Source organism: Eschrichtius robustus, chromosome 2 (genome assembly GCF_028021215.1).
Source record: "Eschrichtius robustus isolate mEscRob2 chromosome 2, mEscRob2.pri, whole genome shotgun sequence".
Lineage (NCBI taxonomy): Eukaryota > Metazoa > Chordata > Mammalia > Artiodactyla > Eschrichtiidae > Eschrichtius > Eschrichtius robustus.
In genome coordinates, this window is record NC_090825.1 from 589,442 (window position 1) to 605,675 (window position 16,234).

The 16,234-nt window shown below is 55.5% G+C and overlaps 1 protein-coding gene across 1 annotated transcript; it reads left to right on the forward strand.

Moving 5' to 3' along the window:
• Window positions 1–27: 27 nt before the first annotated feature.
• TRIP13 (thyroid hormone receptor interactor 13) lies at window positions 28–14,541 on the forward strand. Its single transcript, XM_068531764.1, has 13 exons — window positions 28–257; window positions 1,082–1,247; window positions 1,342–1,471; window positions 2,177–2,232; window positions 3,033–3,123; window positions 4,375–4,447; window positions 7,093–7,156; window positions 7,948–8,034; window positions 8,245–8,351; window positions 10,027–10,180; window positions 12,094–12,206; window positions 13,197–13,266; window positions 13,590–14,541. Exons 1-13 carry the CDS (start codon window positions 166–168, stop codon window positions 13,683–13,685), a joined length of 1,299 nt encoding a protein of 432 aa, XP_068387865.1. The 5' UTR covers window positions 28–165; the 3' UTR covers window positions 13,686–14,541.
• The last annotated feature ends 1,693 nt before the right edge of the window (window positions 14,542–16,234 follow it).

Consider the following 16,234-nt stretch of genomic DNA (forward strand, 5'->3'; position numbering starts at 1 on the left):
GCTTCCGGGTCAGGGGACGGGACGCTGAGCGCGGCAGGTTCGAAGCGCGGGCGCGGCCGGAGGGCTGAGGCTGCTGCGGTGGCGGCGGCGGTGGCGGCGGCGTGGGGCGAGAGGCGGCGGCGGCCGCGGTCCGGCCCGGTCCTCTCGGCTTCCGGCGGCGGCGCCATGGACGAGGCCGTGGGCGACCTGAAGCAGGCGCTGCCCTGCGTGGCCGAGGCGCCGACCGTCCATGTGGAGGTCCACCAGCGGAGCGGCAGGTGAGCCGGGCCCCGAGCCGACCGCGGCGCAACCCCGACCTGACAACACCCGACCTCGACCCGCTCCCCCGAGCCTGACCCCGACCAGATCCTGCCCTGACAGGAGCCGACTCCGATCCCGAGGCGGACTCCGGCCCGGCCCCGGCCCCGGCCCCAGCCGAGCCCGGGAACGCCGGGCTCTGGGACGGCCGGTCGCAGGAGTTCCGAGTCTGGGGAAACGGCCCTGACCCCGCACCCTCGCCCGCAGTCCCGACCCCCGGCGAACCCTGTCTGGCCTCGGTGGGCGGGGAGGGGCCGGGGCGCCGGGGGTGCCGGTGGCGGGCGAGGGGCGCCTGCGGGCGGCGGGGGGGGGGGGGTGGTTCTCTAGGGGCAGCCGAAGGGCCTGCGAGGTCTGGGAAGCAGCGGGCAGGGGGCTGAAGGGGGACCGCAGCTCACGGCCTCGTTGCCCGCCGCCGCAGCTTGGGGCTTCCAGTCTCCGCTAATCACAGCCCTGTCACTGCGGCTGCGCTTTGCGGGCTTCGCGGTGGGCCTCGCGTTGTCCAGCACAGCTCCAGCGTAGTGACTGACCTCCAGGAGCCCAGGGTGGCACCGACTCTTGCCGTCGCCCCTTCTCCGGTTGGGGACCTGGGGCACAGAGCCCTTGGGCGGCTTCCCCAGGTCACGAGGAGTCCGCGCAGGTCTGCTCCCCAGGCAGGCCCTCCTGCCTGCCCTCTTAACTGCTGCCCTTTTCCCTGTTCCGCCTGTTGTTGTTTTTTTTTTAAATCACTGTTAAAATGTTGGTTTTTAACTCAGACCTGATTTACACGTTTTGTTTGCTTTCCTAGCACTGCAAAAAAAGAAGATCTAAAGCTGAGTGTTAGAAAGCTCCTCAACAGGCATAATATCGTGTTTGGCGATTACGCGTGGACTGAGTTTGATGAGCCTTTTCTGACCAGAAATGTGCAGTCTGTGTCCATTGTTGACACGGAATTAAAGGCTAAAGATCCACAGGTAACTTACTAATTCTCAGTGGCCCCGTGAACGTGCACTTGCTGTTTTGAGAGGGTGTTGTGTAGATTTATTTGATGTTTCCTTCTCATCGCAGCCCATTGATTTGAGCACGTGCACCATTGCACTTCACATCTTCCAGCTGAATGAAGATGGCCCCAGCAGTGAAAATCTGGAGGAAGAGACAGAAAATATAATTGCAGCAAACCATTGGGTGCTGCCTGCAGGTACCTGTGACAGTAACAGTAGGCAGAGCATGCCGAGAATGGGAGGTCGGAGGATGGCACGCGCCTTGGGCTTGTCAAGGAGATTTTGTCCGCTGTGTAGAATTTTAGAATGTTTTACCTGTTATGAAATAGAAAGTATATCACGACAGAGAAAGGTAGAAATTTCCAGTTTGAACCTATTTGGATGGATCCCTCAAAGACAGTGCTAATTGAGAATTACACTGGTGCTCTTCTCTCCTGCCCAATTGGTCAGTCTTGCTGGACCACTCCTTTCTCCTGCCTTCTCGATGCTCCTCTGTGAACTTTGCCAATGGGGTCTAGCAGGCAGAATCCTGCTTCTAATCCGGGTTAGGCTTGATGTCCTAACGAATAGACCTGCCGCTCAGCCCTGCCGGAATGTCGGCTCGTGGGGAGAGTGGTGGGTTCAGGGTCTGTGTTGTGTCTGAGCGCAGGTCCACAAAGACAGGTGTACAGAATAATATGACAAAGAGGTTAATTACCTATTCAAAGCCATTTGAATGTGCGACTGCCATTTATTCAACATCTTTAATTTTAAGAACAATTTTAAAAGTCTGGCTTCCCGGTAACCAGAATTTTAGCTTACCGCGTGTGGAGCAGTGGAGGGCATCAGCGGCTCAGGGCAGACTAAACCAGTAGGTGCAAGGCTTCCTTTCCTAAAATTAGGTTTTTGTTTTATTCTCTCAGCTGAATTCCATGGGCTTTGGGACAGCCTGGTGTATGATGTGGAAGTCAAATCTCACGTGAGTTGTGCATTTTTCCCAAAAGACCCCATTATTTGAAGTAGAATCATTATTGTGTCACTCTCTAGCACTCCTTAACTCAGATGGGCTTTTGTGAACACTGCTTACCAGCAGCCCATGTCCTGGATTTCTGTCCTGTGGGATTGCTCCTGAGTGGAGCTGCCCTCCGGGGAGTTCCCCTTGGGAGAAGGGGGAGTGTTGGGAGGGTGAAGACCACTTGCACTGGGTCTCATGCTTGGTGTGACCAAGCACGTGCACAGGGTCACTCCGTGGGCTGAGGAGGCAGTGCCGAGGGGCAGACTGAGCAGGTGGGCAGGTCTGAGCAAGTTCCAACGTGTCTGAACCCCCTTCAAGGGGAAGAGTCCTTCTGCACGCTGGGGGGACACTAGGGGTCTGTCCCCACCACCCCTCATCACCCCAGGCTCCTCTAGGCAGCCACAGTGGACCGCAGAGCCCCGGCTGTTGTTCTTTCAGTGAATGGGCCGTGTGCCGGTCCACTGCTGTGTCCCAGAGGAAGGAGCTCACTCTTACTTGGCGTGTCCCTCAGTTGTTTTGTGTGTCGTTGGCATTTTAAATAAAAGTGATCTTCGTGTTCACCTTTTATCCTTAAAACAGTAACAGCCAGCGCTTGTCCTCTTATAGCTCAAGTTACCGTCTGAGTTGGAAGCCTGTAGGTGTCTGGCAAGCGTCTGGCCATGGCAGTCTCTGAAGACTCCCGTCACTCTGCTCATTTAGGGCACGTTCAGCAGAACCTTCGCCTTGCCGGGGACTTTATCTGTATTTTTCCTTTCTCCGCTCAGCTCCTTGACTATGTGATGACAACTTTACTGTTTTCAGACAAGAAGGTCGACAGCAATCTCATCACCTGGAACCGGGTGGTGCTGCTTCACGGTAAAGCATTACAGCTTTGTTTGACAAAATAAACTGCGTGAAACCAGGCTTCTGCTCGTGCCTTTGTCCTCCTGCGAGGAGTTGCAGCTGCTTTCTTCTGCTGGGGCCGGAGTTGTCCTAGAGCGTCCTCCTCTGTGAAGCCAGTCGGGCTCACGCTCGCGGGGCTTTGGTTACTTGACCCTTTGTTTGGCAGCCACCTGGTTATGCCTTGTGACTTTTTATACTATTATTAAACTTTTCAAATACCTGCCTCATTTTCCGATCGGTTATGGACTCCTCAGGATAGCAGTTGCCTTGTGTTTCTTCATAGTATCCTTAGAGCTTCCCTTGATGGGTAATGAACTGCAAACGCCACACTTTACAGGACTCTGGCTAGTTCTTGGAGGGGAATGCTGGGTTTTCTTTCTTAATGTCCCTGGAGAGAAAAGAATCGAGAGAAAACCCCAATTACAGTGAAGTAGGAACTATAATTAAAAGGGTAATTAGCCTCTTTATGCAATAAAGATTGTAGGCTTGTATACAACTTTAAGAAATCAATGTCTTTTAAATAGCATATATTCTGGCAGATTGTCTTAATACCAGGGTCAGACTAGGCAATCGAGAGGTGTTTTAATTAGTGCAGTACATTACTTCCATTTAGAATTGGTTGTATATTTACTCTTGAACTATGGAAAATGCAGAAAATCAGAGTTGAATGTGTCAGCATTTTCTCTTGGATGGGTTCATGCTTCCACATCAGTTACCTCAGAGTTCCTGCAAAACAGTGTGCTAAGTGATACACACTCAGGACACAAGCCCTCGCCTTACCGCTCTCCCTGTGTAGTGTGGCGTTCGGGCCCACGTCCAGGTAACGAGTGAAAGATGGTGGTTCCGTGGGCTTCAGAAAGAGCAAACGTCAGTGCCTTCAGGGTCCTGATGGTTACCAGGAAAGGTGTGTTTGACCTTCGAAAGGTGGATTTTCATAATCAGTGGATTTCATAGAGGACGTGTGGGGACGAGGAGGATGTCAGTGTAGATGTGGACAAACGTGGAGCGGATTGTGGGCCAGGAGGCATACTTGGTGACGTTTTCTAGCATTTACACCGCTAGCAGATTTCTTTGTAAGTTCATAAGCGGTACTTGTGGTAATAACGTTCGTAGCACTGAAGTCTGTTTGTTATCTTATATCCTGTGGATAATGCAACTACTGTTGTTTAACAAATTTGTTATAGCACTGACTTAAAAACATAATTTGCTTGCATTTTGTTACAGGTCCTCCAGGAACTGGAAAAACATCCCTGTGTAAAGCTTTAGCCCAGAAATTGACCATCAGACTCTCAAGCAGGTAACTTCGGTAATTTGAGAGAGGAGAGCCACAGAAGTGGGTTTGCTGGGTTTTCAATTATAACAACGGAAACTGTTTTTATTTTTAAATCATTTTACATGAATAGTAGGTCTCTGTCTTTCAGTGTAAATTAACGAATTCCTCTGTACTCAGCGTTGTCTTGAGTTATGATTCCAGTCTTTTTAAACGTGTTGAGACTTGCTTTATGACCAGCACGTGGTCTCTCCTGGTGACTGTCGCCCCACGTGCACTTAGGACGTGTTTCTGCTCTCGTTGGGTCGACGGTTCCATGTGTGTTAGCTCAGGACGCTTGATGTCCATGCTGGCTGATCATCTGTCTGCTGTTCTGTCGCTTCCTGGGAGGACTATCCAAGCCTAGCGCTGGGTTTGTCTGTTCCTCCTTGAGTTTTGGCAGTTTTGGGGTTTATGGTTTTATCACACTTAGGGAATATTTGGCTGTTACCTTTTCCACTAGTTCCCCTGCACTCGGCGTTTGTTTACATGTTAGACTGCCTGATGTCCCACAGGCCGCTGATGTGCTCTTCTGGTGTTTTCAGGTTTTTAAAATTTTCTGTCTGTGTTTCATTTGGGATAGTTTTCTGCAGTAGACGATCTGTTTTTAATTCTGTTCAGTGAAATTTTCGTTTCTGATAGTGTATTTTTCTTTGGAGATTCTGTTTGGTTCCTTTTATACTTGCATTTCTTGTCCCATTGTGCTCTTGGTAAATCCTGGAGTAAGTGTATGATAGCTGTCTTATGCTCTGTCTACCAAGTCCATTGTCATTATCATCTGGGTCTGGTTACGGGACACATGTTTCTGCTTCTTGGCGTGTCAGGTAATTTTTGATTGAATGTGGACGTTATGATTTCAAGCATCTGGATTCTGTGGTCTGTCTTTAATGATTGCTGGGTTTTGTTCTGGCAGGCGTTTGTGTACTTGTCTTTGGTGTGATCCTTTTTGAGGTCTCTTTTTAAGCTTTGTTCGAGAGGGGTCTTGATGTGGTCTAGGCTTAACGCTCAGGTGGGGCCCTTCTCGGGTCTCAGTTGAGCCCCTGGATGAGCAGCGAGTACTCTGCACCTTGGCTGTGGGGGCCTTGAACACTCCCGGCCTGTGAGCGCCAGGGTTTCCCTACTCACACACACCACATATCCAGGAAAGACTCCAGGGCCCCGTGATGGTTTCTGGAGCTTTATTCCTGTGTATCCCCCTCCTCTCTGGAACCCTGCTCTGTAGCCTCCAGACACCTCAGGCTCCTTGAACTCTGGCCTCTGTCTCCTCGACTCGCCTGATGGCCACTCTTCTTGGGTCCCCCCCACGGTCGCTGTTGGAAGGTGCTTCAGGCAGGAAGTCAGGGTGGTCGCACTCGCCCCATTGCCCTCCTCTCGGGTCACCGTCCTCCAGAGCTGTCGTCCAGTGCCTGTCACAGACGTTGTTTCGTCTGTTCTGACTGGTTTTCTAGTTGGTTAAGGCAGAAGGTAAATATGATCCCTGTTGATCCAGTATGACCAGAAGAGGAAATCCTGTGAGATTTACTTTTAAATCTATTTTGTTTTCAAAAATGTCTTATAAGTAGGGAAATTGCTTTATTTCAACCCTTTTTTTTATGTTTAGTAATTTGGCCTTGGTCTTTACATAGTGAAATGCATCTGTGTTTTGAAGACCTCTTAAGGGCAGTTTCCTAAGCCACCAGAGGGGGAGGTGTTATTACAAGAAATGTAACTTTTCCAGTACAAAGATCTGGAAACCTGTACTTATTTTGTGGCAAAAAGAAGCCTTAGCAAGTCTTTTTCGCCCACTTCACTTAATATTCAAAATGCTTTATGATTAATTTTGTTTAATAGTCAACCCGATCTGTATTCATTAGGTTGTCTGTCTCCCCCTTCTCCTGTTTTGTTAAACAGAATTAGTAAGTGGTCTTTTTCAACTGGAAAATTAATGATACTTTTTACAAGTAATTCTTTTTTTCTGTGGACTTTCGACATGAAAGAAACTGTGAGGAGGACCGGGGAGTTAGCTTTTCTCGGGCCTGTTTCCTGTTCGATTTTAGTCAGAACTGAGTGCATCCAGATCTCTTACCACCTCCTTGGTGGATGGAGTGTTAGTGCTGGACTTCAGTCGGTATGTGTTCAGGTTCCCTTTTGAGCTTTCCAGGGCTCTAGGTTTGCAGGAAGTGATTTTGTGCCAGAAAACAAATTGTCACATTCTTTACGGTTTTGTGGAAGGAGGAAAAAATGTTCCACTCTGGCCAAAAAATTTTTCATGCTTGTGTTTTGATTTGTTTGCTGTGTTAGTGCAGGTAATGCTTTTTCAATATGGAAGTGTAAATTATAAGCAGATTTAAAATGAGAGGGATTTTATTCTTGCTTTAATTCAAATGAAGATACTGTTCAGTTCGAGAAACTTAATTTGCTCCATCTAGAACTATTGACGGTGATGCATCTTGTTAGATTTTTCGTAATTTTTAGTATATAGCTTGCGAGGTCGCTCAGTCGTGTGTCAGTGGCTGTAATGATTTAACAAAGTAGCCATTCTCAACCTGCTGGGCATTTGAGAGATGTTGCATTAATGAGGTGGAGGCGGCTGCCGCTGCGGAGGCTGCGGACCGATTTGTAACAATTGCTGTGACTCTTTTTTCCCGTCTTAGGTACCGGTATGGCCAGTTAATCGAAATAAACAGCCACAGCCTGTTCTCTAAGTGGTTTTCAGAAGTAAGTGTTAGTACGAATTCCAGTTCTCTCGATTGTCAGCCATGCAGTTGAAAAGTTGTCCGGTAGATTAGGCAAACTTTCTCCTCCAAAAGCTTTAGGAGAGAAAGAGGTGAAATGGGAAAGTGAACAAGGGGCTGACTTTGCGGTCAGAGAAAACTTCCAGAGCTCAGCGGTAACTTGGAAATAGTCTGAGGCCTCTGCCCGTCACATCCAGACCTCTGACTGGGTGGGACAGGAAGTTCAGTGTAACCTTAGGAGGGAGGGGTCTGCCTTCTAACGGGGCGGCACCCCTCAGCGGAGCATGCGCTTGGGGCTTGAGCCTCGTTCACCGTCTGTGACCTGAGGGACTCCAGCCAGGTGATGTCACAGGTGCCCCTCACCTCTGAAAGGCTCTGCCGCGGGCACCTGTGTCAGGAGGTCCCCCTGGTGGGTGGTGAGTGGGGACAGGGAGTGCCCATAAGGGGTGCACCGGGCCGGTTTGCACGCGAGACCCAGGCTGTCCTGGTCGTGAGGACAACTGGGAAGGGAAAGGAGGGAAGACAGGGGGGGCCAAGGTGCGAGTCACCTGAGCCGTGCATGCATCCCTGGCCCACGAAGCCAGGAGGGAGGACATCTGGGTTCTCTGCAGACCTGGCTTCTCTGGTTCAGGGAGTTTTCCGAGGGGCTGTCAGGAGACGGTGGGCTTGTGCGGCCACCTGGGGTCAGAGCAAAGCCAGGTGGGGACAGTGGGCACGTGTGCACCAGGCAGCTTGATGAGTGCAAGTGGGTAATAAAGAGTGTTTTGCTTCCAGAGTGGCAAGCTGGTAACTAGGATGTTCCAGAAGATTCAGGACTTAATTGATGACAAAGATGCTCTGGTGTTTGTGCTGATTGATGAGGTACGTGTGTTCAGACTTTAAACCTGTGACTGGAGGAGGCTCGAGGCTGAGGGGCCTCGTAAATCGCTGGGGCGGGTCCAGCCCCCGCAGGCTCCGTGCCCTGCAGTCCTTGCCCCACGGGCACCCCTCTCATCAGGCTCACGGTGCAGGTGCGCGTGCCCACACCTGCGTCTGCCCAGCTGACAGCGCCCCGTTGCTCCGTCCCTACAGGTGGAGAGCCTAACAGCCGCCCGCAATGCCTGCAGGGCGGGTGCCGAGCCTTCGGATGCCATCCGCGTAGTCAACGCCGTGTTGACCCAAATCGATCAGATCAAAAGGTAACGCTATGCACAGCGGGCTTGCGTGAGAAGCACGGACACCGCCCAGCCTTACTCCCAGCTTTTCTAGCTAAGAACGCATCTGGCACTGAGCGTGGGCTCTGTCTTCTCCACATTTGAGGCAGCTTGTACTAAATGCATGTTTTAGAAATTAAGTATTTTTTCTTTATTAAAGTATTAAAAATGCAAAACAAACCTTGGGTGTGGGGAGGATGTGTGCCCTGCAGAGAAGCAAAACGTAGTGTCTGAGTTAGTGCCAGCAGGACCTGGCGGTGGCGGTCGTTGAAGGGCCGGCACCGGGCGGGTGGGGCGCCAGCTGCTCGCCCTTCACGGGGCCGGGTTTCGCATGTCCGCGGTCCAGCCTCGTGCTCCAGGCCTGCGGCCAGTGTGCCCAAAGCCGATCCAGCTCTAGGGGGCGACTCCTGATGCACGAGAAGCCCCGTCTGCTCTGTGCGGTGGTTCTCCCGTTGCCCTCCACGTGCCGCGCTCAGAAGTGGGTCTGCTGAGTGGAGCGCCGTGAGCTACGCTGTGCTGTGTCAGACTTGACCCTGGCCGTCACGGTATTCTTCACAGCGGAGAACATCTGCATTGTCTGTTGGGGTCAGCTGCAGGCGTCCCTTGCTTCTTCTGCAAGCGAACTTTGTGTGAGGTGTAGACCCTCTTGTCTCTGCCTCCTCACCCCACACCCCCGCTCTTCGGTCTGGTTTCTCCCCCTGCCACTGCCCCCTCGTCCACCCCAGCGCTTCGTGCGGAACCGTCCGTGGCATTCGGCCCCCGGGGGCCCCTCCCTCTCTCCGCTCTCCTGACCGCTCAGTTTCTGCTGCCAGCGTCGCCCCGGCATCTCTGGGTGGGAGGAGGGGCCTGCACTCCCGCCCTGCTCACGGTTCTGGTGGGCGAGCCTCCATCGAAGACCTGTACGTCCACACAGTCCCTGGCCCTCGTTCGGCCCAGAAACCCCAACTCCCTGCGGTTCCCATTGCACTGATGGCCTTGCTGCGCACCCACTGCTCAAGGCAGAAGATGGGGCCCCCGGACCACCCCCGTCACTCCGGGAGGAGTGGAGACTGGGGCTCTGGTTTGTCTCTCACCCCGCTCACCTCACGCTGCCTCTGTGCGGGTCTGACCGTTTGTGAAAAGCCCGAGCCCCGGACGAGGGGGTCCCAGCGGCGTGTGTGCACCCTCTGCGCAGCCTGGGCTCACCAGCCTCCTGGCCCGTGTGCCCGCCCCGCCCCGGGCTCACCCTGCTCACCCTTCAGAGGGCTGTGTACCTGTGCATGGCCGTGCCCAGGCAGGCGGGAGTGTAGGTGCTGTGGGGCTCGGGGGCACACGCAGAGGTGAGGGGTTCGCCGTGGGTGGAAGGCAGGGGGATGTCAAGCAGGGGCCCGGGAGAGCTTTCCGGGAGGCAGGGGAGCGACCAGGGCACGGCCCGGGGAGGGTCTGCTGTGTTGCAGCCAGGAGAACCTGGCAGGAGTTGGGGGTCAGGCAGGAGCTCAAGGCGCAGGGCTTCGGAAGGCCTCGCGGGCAGGTGTGCGGAGGGGGAGTGTAGCCGGCTGAAGGGCGCTGGCTGAATGCCCGGGACCTTGGTGGCCGTCTGTCCTGACGCTCCTCGTGTCGGGTCAGGTGTGGTCGAGTCCCTACGGCATGGGGTGACCGGTCCTCACCTCTCTGTCCGCAGGCACTCCAACGTGGTGATCCTGACCACTTCCAACATCACGGAGAGGATCGACGTGGCCTTCGTGGACAGAGCTGACATCAGGCAGTACATTGGGCCGCCCTCCGCAGCAGCCATTTTCAGAATCTACCTCTCCTGCCTGGAAGAACTGATGAGGGTACCTTGGTTTTTTTCTCTCTCTCCTAATCAGTAGATTTCTTATGTTTTCTTAACTCGCTGACGTAGCCTAATACATCTGGTTCCAATGTAGAATGAGGTCTCTCAACCTGACATCAATCATCTCCTGAGATTGAAAGTTACAATTGTTGGGGACTTCCCTGGTGGTCCAGTGGTTAAGGCTCCGTGTTTCCACTGCATGGGGTGAGGGTTCGATCCCTGGTCAGGGAGCTAAAATCCCACGGGCCACGTGGTGAGGCCAAAAAAAAAAAAAAAAAAAGCTACAGTTGTTGTATCTGCAGGTTGAGCGAATAGTCGAAATCACAGCCACTGGTCCAGTATTTTGCTGATCATCATGGTGGTTTGATCTGCTGATCAGCAAGGTGCCGAGTGAGTAGGGGTGTGGGCTTGTCCCGGACCTCATGGCCTTTGCAAGTGACCTGCTCTCTGGGCCTCGATTTCCTCCCCTGAGAGAGGAAGAACCGTCGTGGTCCTGGTTCACAGGGAGGTCACCAGACTGGAGGTCGTAGTTCACAGGGAGGTCGTCGGCTGCAGTGTTGGAGGCCCCAGGTTCTACCGTCAGCGCGAGCACAGCGGCAGCGAGCGCATTCATGTTCACAGTCTGCCTCTCGCGAGTCGGTCTCAGGGCCTGCGTGTGCCCGTGGGCGGTAACCGAGCCAGCCAGCAAATGGGGATGTATACAGCGATCGCCAGGCTGACATCCTTGTAACCGGCTGGGGGATGGGACCGCTGCCTGCGCCACGGAGTGGGGGCCCCAGCGTCCTCACAAGGGTGACCCGGCCTCTGGCGGGGACGGGAGCTGGTCTCCGCCCCGGGTGCGCTGTCCCGGCGCGCGGGCCCTCCTGCTTTCCCGCGCCTTGGGGGGCGGGGTGGGGCGTGGGGCTTTGACGTGGTGCCACCGTTTAGGAGCCTGCGTGGTGGGGATCCTGCTGGAGGCCCCCGGGTGCCTTCCCAGGGTGCCGCGTCGTGCTGTGCTGCGAGTCCGGGGGCTGCCCTGAGGTTTCGCCAGGCGTTCGGACGTTTTCTGGGAGCCGAGTGCCTGGAGCAGGTGTCGTTTCTTAGACGGTTTATGGGAAATGAAGACATTCCGATGTGGCGGAGGTTTGGCCGGCCCTGAAGGCTGTCGACGAGGGACTGTGGCCCCGCGCTGTCAGGAGCCCGCTGGACGGCTCAGGTCCCTGGGGGGTCCGCGGAGGCCGCAGGGAGCCTGAGGGAGTGTCACGCAGTCAGGTGGGAAGGTCAGAACACACCCAGCACAGACCCTGTTGCTTAGTTTTACCTACGACCCCCACCAGCCCTCCCAAATGTGCAGCCAGACCTCTCCTTTCTCCTCTCGTGGCTCCTGAATCGGACGGTGTGGCAGCGTCAGCGTGGCAGCCTGACAGTTTAGCGCGGGTGCTTGGGAAGGAGCGTCCCACGTGCAGACACGTGGTCTGGGCGGTGAACTCTAGGACCCGGGTCCATGGTCAGTTAGAGTCTGTCTGTCATTCCACCAAATGAGAGTCTTGATTTTAAAGCAGTGAACAGAGACCCTCCTTGAAAGGCTGGCCAAGTCCGGCTCCAGGGCCCAACTCTGTCCGTTGTGGGGTGTGACGCATGGTCGAAACTGAATACCGGGCTGGACGCAACACCTCTGAGTTCCTCCCCACCTGACACGTGCCGAGGACATGCTTTGCCCACAGGAGCAGAAGGGGCTGAGCCGCTGTGGCTTCTGAGACATGTTTTGCTGTCTGTATTCTTGCCTTTGTTAGAAGCAGCGGGGCTGTGTGAGAGAGCTGCTTCCTGGGGCCCGTGCAGGTCCAACGGCCCTACTTGGATTTCTGAGATGTGACGTGGAGTGTGTCTGCCGTCTAAGTGCTGTCCCCGTTGCTGACCCTCCCTCTGTCCCCGCAGTGTCAGATCATATACCCTCGCCAGCAGCTGCTGACCCTCCGCGAGCTGGAGATGATAGGCTTCATTGAAAACAATGTGTCCAAGTTGAGCCTCCTTCTGAGTGAAATTTCAAGGTGAGCACTGACCTCACTTTTGTAACTAAGAGAAGCCCGTTTGCTTTGGGATTGGCGGGGAGGGCGTCGTAACTGCCTGCGGCAGCCGGGGTGGTAGTTTGGGGTCAGACGGCAGGGGCTTGATCCCGAGGCATCGCACACGCGCCAGAAGCCCCCCAGCCTCCCCGACCCTGGGCTCCTGGGCAGGAGGGTGGAGGGCAGCTGCCCTCCTGCCTCCTAGACGTGACAGTGGACCGTGAACAAAGTGCTGCCCTTGTATCTGGAAAGACGTTCAGATTAAGGCTCTCTTTGACGCATTACTGATTCCTTAAGCAGTATCTGTTAAACTTTTACAAATTGGCAAGAAAATAAAATGGAGGCTTTTGCTTTGATAAGCAAACAGTTAAACAATTAAACAATTACGGCGCTAGGCTTGGTGCTTTGGGAAATAAAGGAAAGCGGTCCAGCTGCCTGGGCACCGAGGGACACGTAACACGTGAGCATCGAGAATCGTGGGCACGCCTGCTCAAGGCCCAGGCTGGTAGCGCTTTCAAGTTCTCAGATGGCCTTGGTGATCAAGGGAAGCTGGGAAATGGAGCAGAGCCCCGAAGGACCGTTAGAATTTGCATAAACTGGAGAGAAATCAGGAAGGCTGCGGGCGCCCTTAGGTGGGCTGCGCTGCAGACACTAGCTGGTGGCTGGCGGGGCCTGGGGGGTGGAGTCACTACCGGTTGGAGAGATTTAGTTAAAGTGGCTGAGGTGGGACAGAGGAGAGCAGTTCAGAGACTTGGGCAAAAATTCACCAAGACGTGAACCAGCCCGGTTCCCGGGGGAGCCCTTGCTGCCAGCCATGTGCCCACCTCACTGTGCTCCTTGCGAGGCTGTGGGTGGCGTCAGGACCCTGTCCTGGCCCCCCTCGAGGGGCTCTGGGGGAGGGACGTGCAGGGTCTAGTCCGGAAACATGCAGCGGTCCGTGTGGAGTTGACGCCCTGAGTGTGGTTACGTTCACAGGAAGAGTGAGGGCCTCAGCGGCCGTGTCCTGAGAAAACTCCCTTTTCTGGCTCACGCTCTGTACATCCAGGTGAGTCCCCGGCCGAGCTCCGCCTCCGGGCCCTGTTCCGCCGCCGCCCACTCTGTCCAGCAGGGTGCGGACTCGCTGAGAGTCCCACTTGCCACCATTGGGGTCTCTGCCTCATTTCACGTTTCTAAAGCGACGGGCTCCTGGGGCAGTGGGAGGAGGTGGCCGTGTGTCTGCTCACCCCTCGCTGGCACGTCGAGCACTCACGTGCAGGCCCTCCCTGCCTCCTCGGAGGTGCTTGTGCCCTGGGGGGGGGGGGGGGGTCGGGCGCTGCCGGGTGGCCCCTCCGAGGACGAGAACCCGCACGATGCCGTCTGTCTTTCCAGGCCCCCAGCATCACCATCGAGGGCTTCCTCCAGGCCCTGTCTCTGGCCGTGGACAAGCAGTTTGAGGACAGGAAGAAGCTCTCGTCGTGCGTGTGACCTGGCGCCCCCGTCTGCGTTCTCGGTGAGCGCACAGCAGGGAGGCGACAGGCTTCTCTCACAGCAGCGCCCGCCCCGGCAATCTCCGAGCCCGTGGCTGAGCCTTGCCGGCCAGAAACCCACAGACCGGTGGTGTTCAAGAAGCGTGTTATATTTACGTACTTTTAAACGCGTGTTAGAAGACAAACAGCCTGTCGTTTTCTCTGTTTTAAAAGGCGATCATCTGAGCTTTGTGTCTCTTTGTAAAGAACCGTCTAGATGTCCTTATTCTAGCCTGGCTCCGGTTGATTGGGCCCAAAATGCTGACAAGTTTTGTTTAAAAAAGATGACTAATGTAAGTTTTATAGAAGCGAAGCAGAAACTACATTGCCTTAAATAAGAATGTAATCATAGCATTAAAAGAGAAGTACACATCACTCAAGGCAAGGCAGCATTTGCTTCCTGCTGTGAGCTTGTTTGGTTTAGTGTAGACATTTCGGAGACTGATGACTAGGAAAAACCTGTTCCTATGTTAACAGAAATCGAGAAGAAAATTCTAGGGCAGGTGCTCTTCTCAGTAAGCAGACAGGCTGCACTTGCGGGGGAGGAGCAGCTGACGCGGGGCGAGCCTCCCTGGTGTCCAGCGCAGGCCGGCGTTTCGGGGACGTTTCATGGTCAGTCACGGCTCAAATGCAGATTGATGTTAACAGGTGTAAAATACATTGGCCAATAATGGATGTATTCCACAGAATATCGTGTTTGTTGCTTTCATCTCATACTAAAATAAATTTCATGTTAGTGTTTCGTATACATTTTTAAAAGAACACGTTACCTTTTGTCACAGAACTTCTTAAGTATTAAAATTGTTTTTCCAAAATTTTCTCATTTTGATTCTCTTATCACTCTCAAATGCTTTGAGTTTTATTTTAAAATTACTCACACGATCACTTGACTTTTAGCCTGTTTTACGCCTTGAGGTGAAGGTGTATCGTCTGCAGGTGGCTGTGCAGCCCAGGGAGGCCTGGGGTCAGGGCTGGGCTGGGAGTGGGAGGACCCGAGTTTCCGCCCCTGGGCCGTCGGCCGTGCTTGGCTCCGGTCAGATCCAGGACCAGAGTGACTGCGGCCCTGGGGCCGGGCCTGGCTCTGTGGTCTCCTCAAGACCCTGAAATAGGGTGAAAGTGGCGTCTGTGGGCCCTGGGGTCAGAAGACGGGAGGGGTGCTCCACGCTCCAGGGTTGCTACTGAAGTGCCCAGCGTCCAGGTGTCCAGGTGTCCAGGTGGGAGGAGAGGGGAGCCCGGGGCCGGGCCGGTGCAGAGGCATAGACAGATGAGCGCGGGGGCAGCGGGGGAGGGAAGCCCCGAGAGGGGCGGCGGGGCCTGTGACACGGGTCTGAGTGGGCTCCGCCGGGCCGTTTCCCAGGACGTGGGTACGTCTGACGCCGCCGCCTCTGGGCACCAGGGGGCAGCGCTGCTCCGCGGGACGGACAGCAGGGGCTCCGGGTTCAGCCAGGGCCCCGGGGCGGGGCGAGAGTGGTCAGCAGAGACGGCCAGCCTTGCCCCGCGCTCCTGTTCAGGCGCTCTGGCCTCCCCCCCCGCCGCCATGTGTGCCCGTGCCCACGGGACATCGGCACCTGCGTGCCAGCCAGGTGGGGGCGGGAACACGGATGCTCCGCGCCCGTCCTGCCTCCTCAGGCCCCAGCTCACTCGGGGGGGGCGGGGGGGCGGGCCGGGCTCCCCAGGCAGAGGACGCAGACCCCGGGCGCCTCACCGGGCACAGGCTGTCGTGGGCACGTTCTGGGCCGCGGCCAAAAGCCCGAGACGCGAGTGGCCGGGCCCTGGGGCCAGGGTGGGTCCGCGCGGCCCACCCCGTGGGGACAGGTTCCTGTGCGGCGCCGGTGAGGCTGCAGAGCGCTGGCCCCGGGAGGCCCGCTGGACACGGCGCCCGCTGGCCAGGCCTCTCCTGAGCCCCCGGCCCGACCCCTCAGCCGGAGGGGCGCCCTGCGGGAGAGGACGCGGACACGGGGCCGGACGGAGCAGAACTTCCCGGGCAGGATGACCTGGAGCACGAGGCGACGGGGATGGCGAGGGCGATTCTCACGGTCACACCACCGAGGAGCCAGGCGCTGAGCCGAGGGCGCCGGGGCCGCAGCCCCTCCACCCGGCTTGGAGGTGGCACCCGGCAGAAAGGCCCCAGGAGCAAGCTGACCTGCCCCTCCCGAGCCTGGAGGCCCTTCTGTGGAGGCCGTGGTTCCAGCCCGAGGGCCCGTGACTCCAGCGAAGCGGTGCCCCAGGGCGGCGGCTCCTGTCACCATGGCAATGCGGTGGCAGCCTCTCTCCGCGGCTGAAGTGTCCTTTGTGATGGGGAGGTGGGTTTCCATTCCCTGAGTTCTGATTTCCGACTCTACTTCCTCCCTCGACCATCTGCTTACTGTTCAGGACAGGAAATATTTTGTTCTCAGTCACCTTATATCATTCAGAACTGGAACCTTCTTTCTCTCTCACCTGAGCTGTCACTTACGGATGGAAACCTTTATTCTCTATCATCTCCAGATTTATCTATTCTGACCGGAA

Excerpts from the sequence above, each read along its gene's own strand:
- TRIP13 (XM_068531764.1), top strand. The coding sequence starts at position 166 with ATGGACGAGGCCGTGGGCGACCTGAAGCAGGCGCTGCCCTGCGTGGCC. Across the intron at positions 2,233-3,032 it reads ATGTGGAAGTCAAATCTCAC|CTCCTTGACTATGTGATGAC; the intron begins GTGAGTTGTGCA and ends TTCTCCGCTCAG. Across the intron at positions 3,124-4,374 it reads CCGGGTGGTGCTGCTTCACG|GTCCTCCAGGAACTGGAAAA; the intron begins GTAAAGCATTAC and ends ATTTTGTTACAG.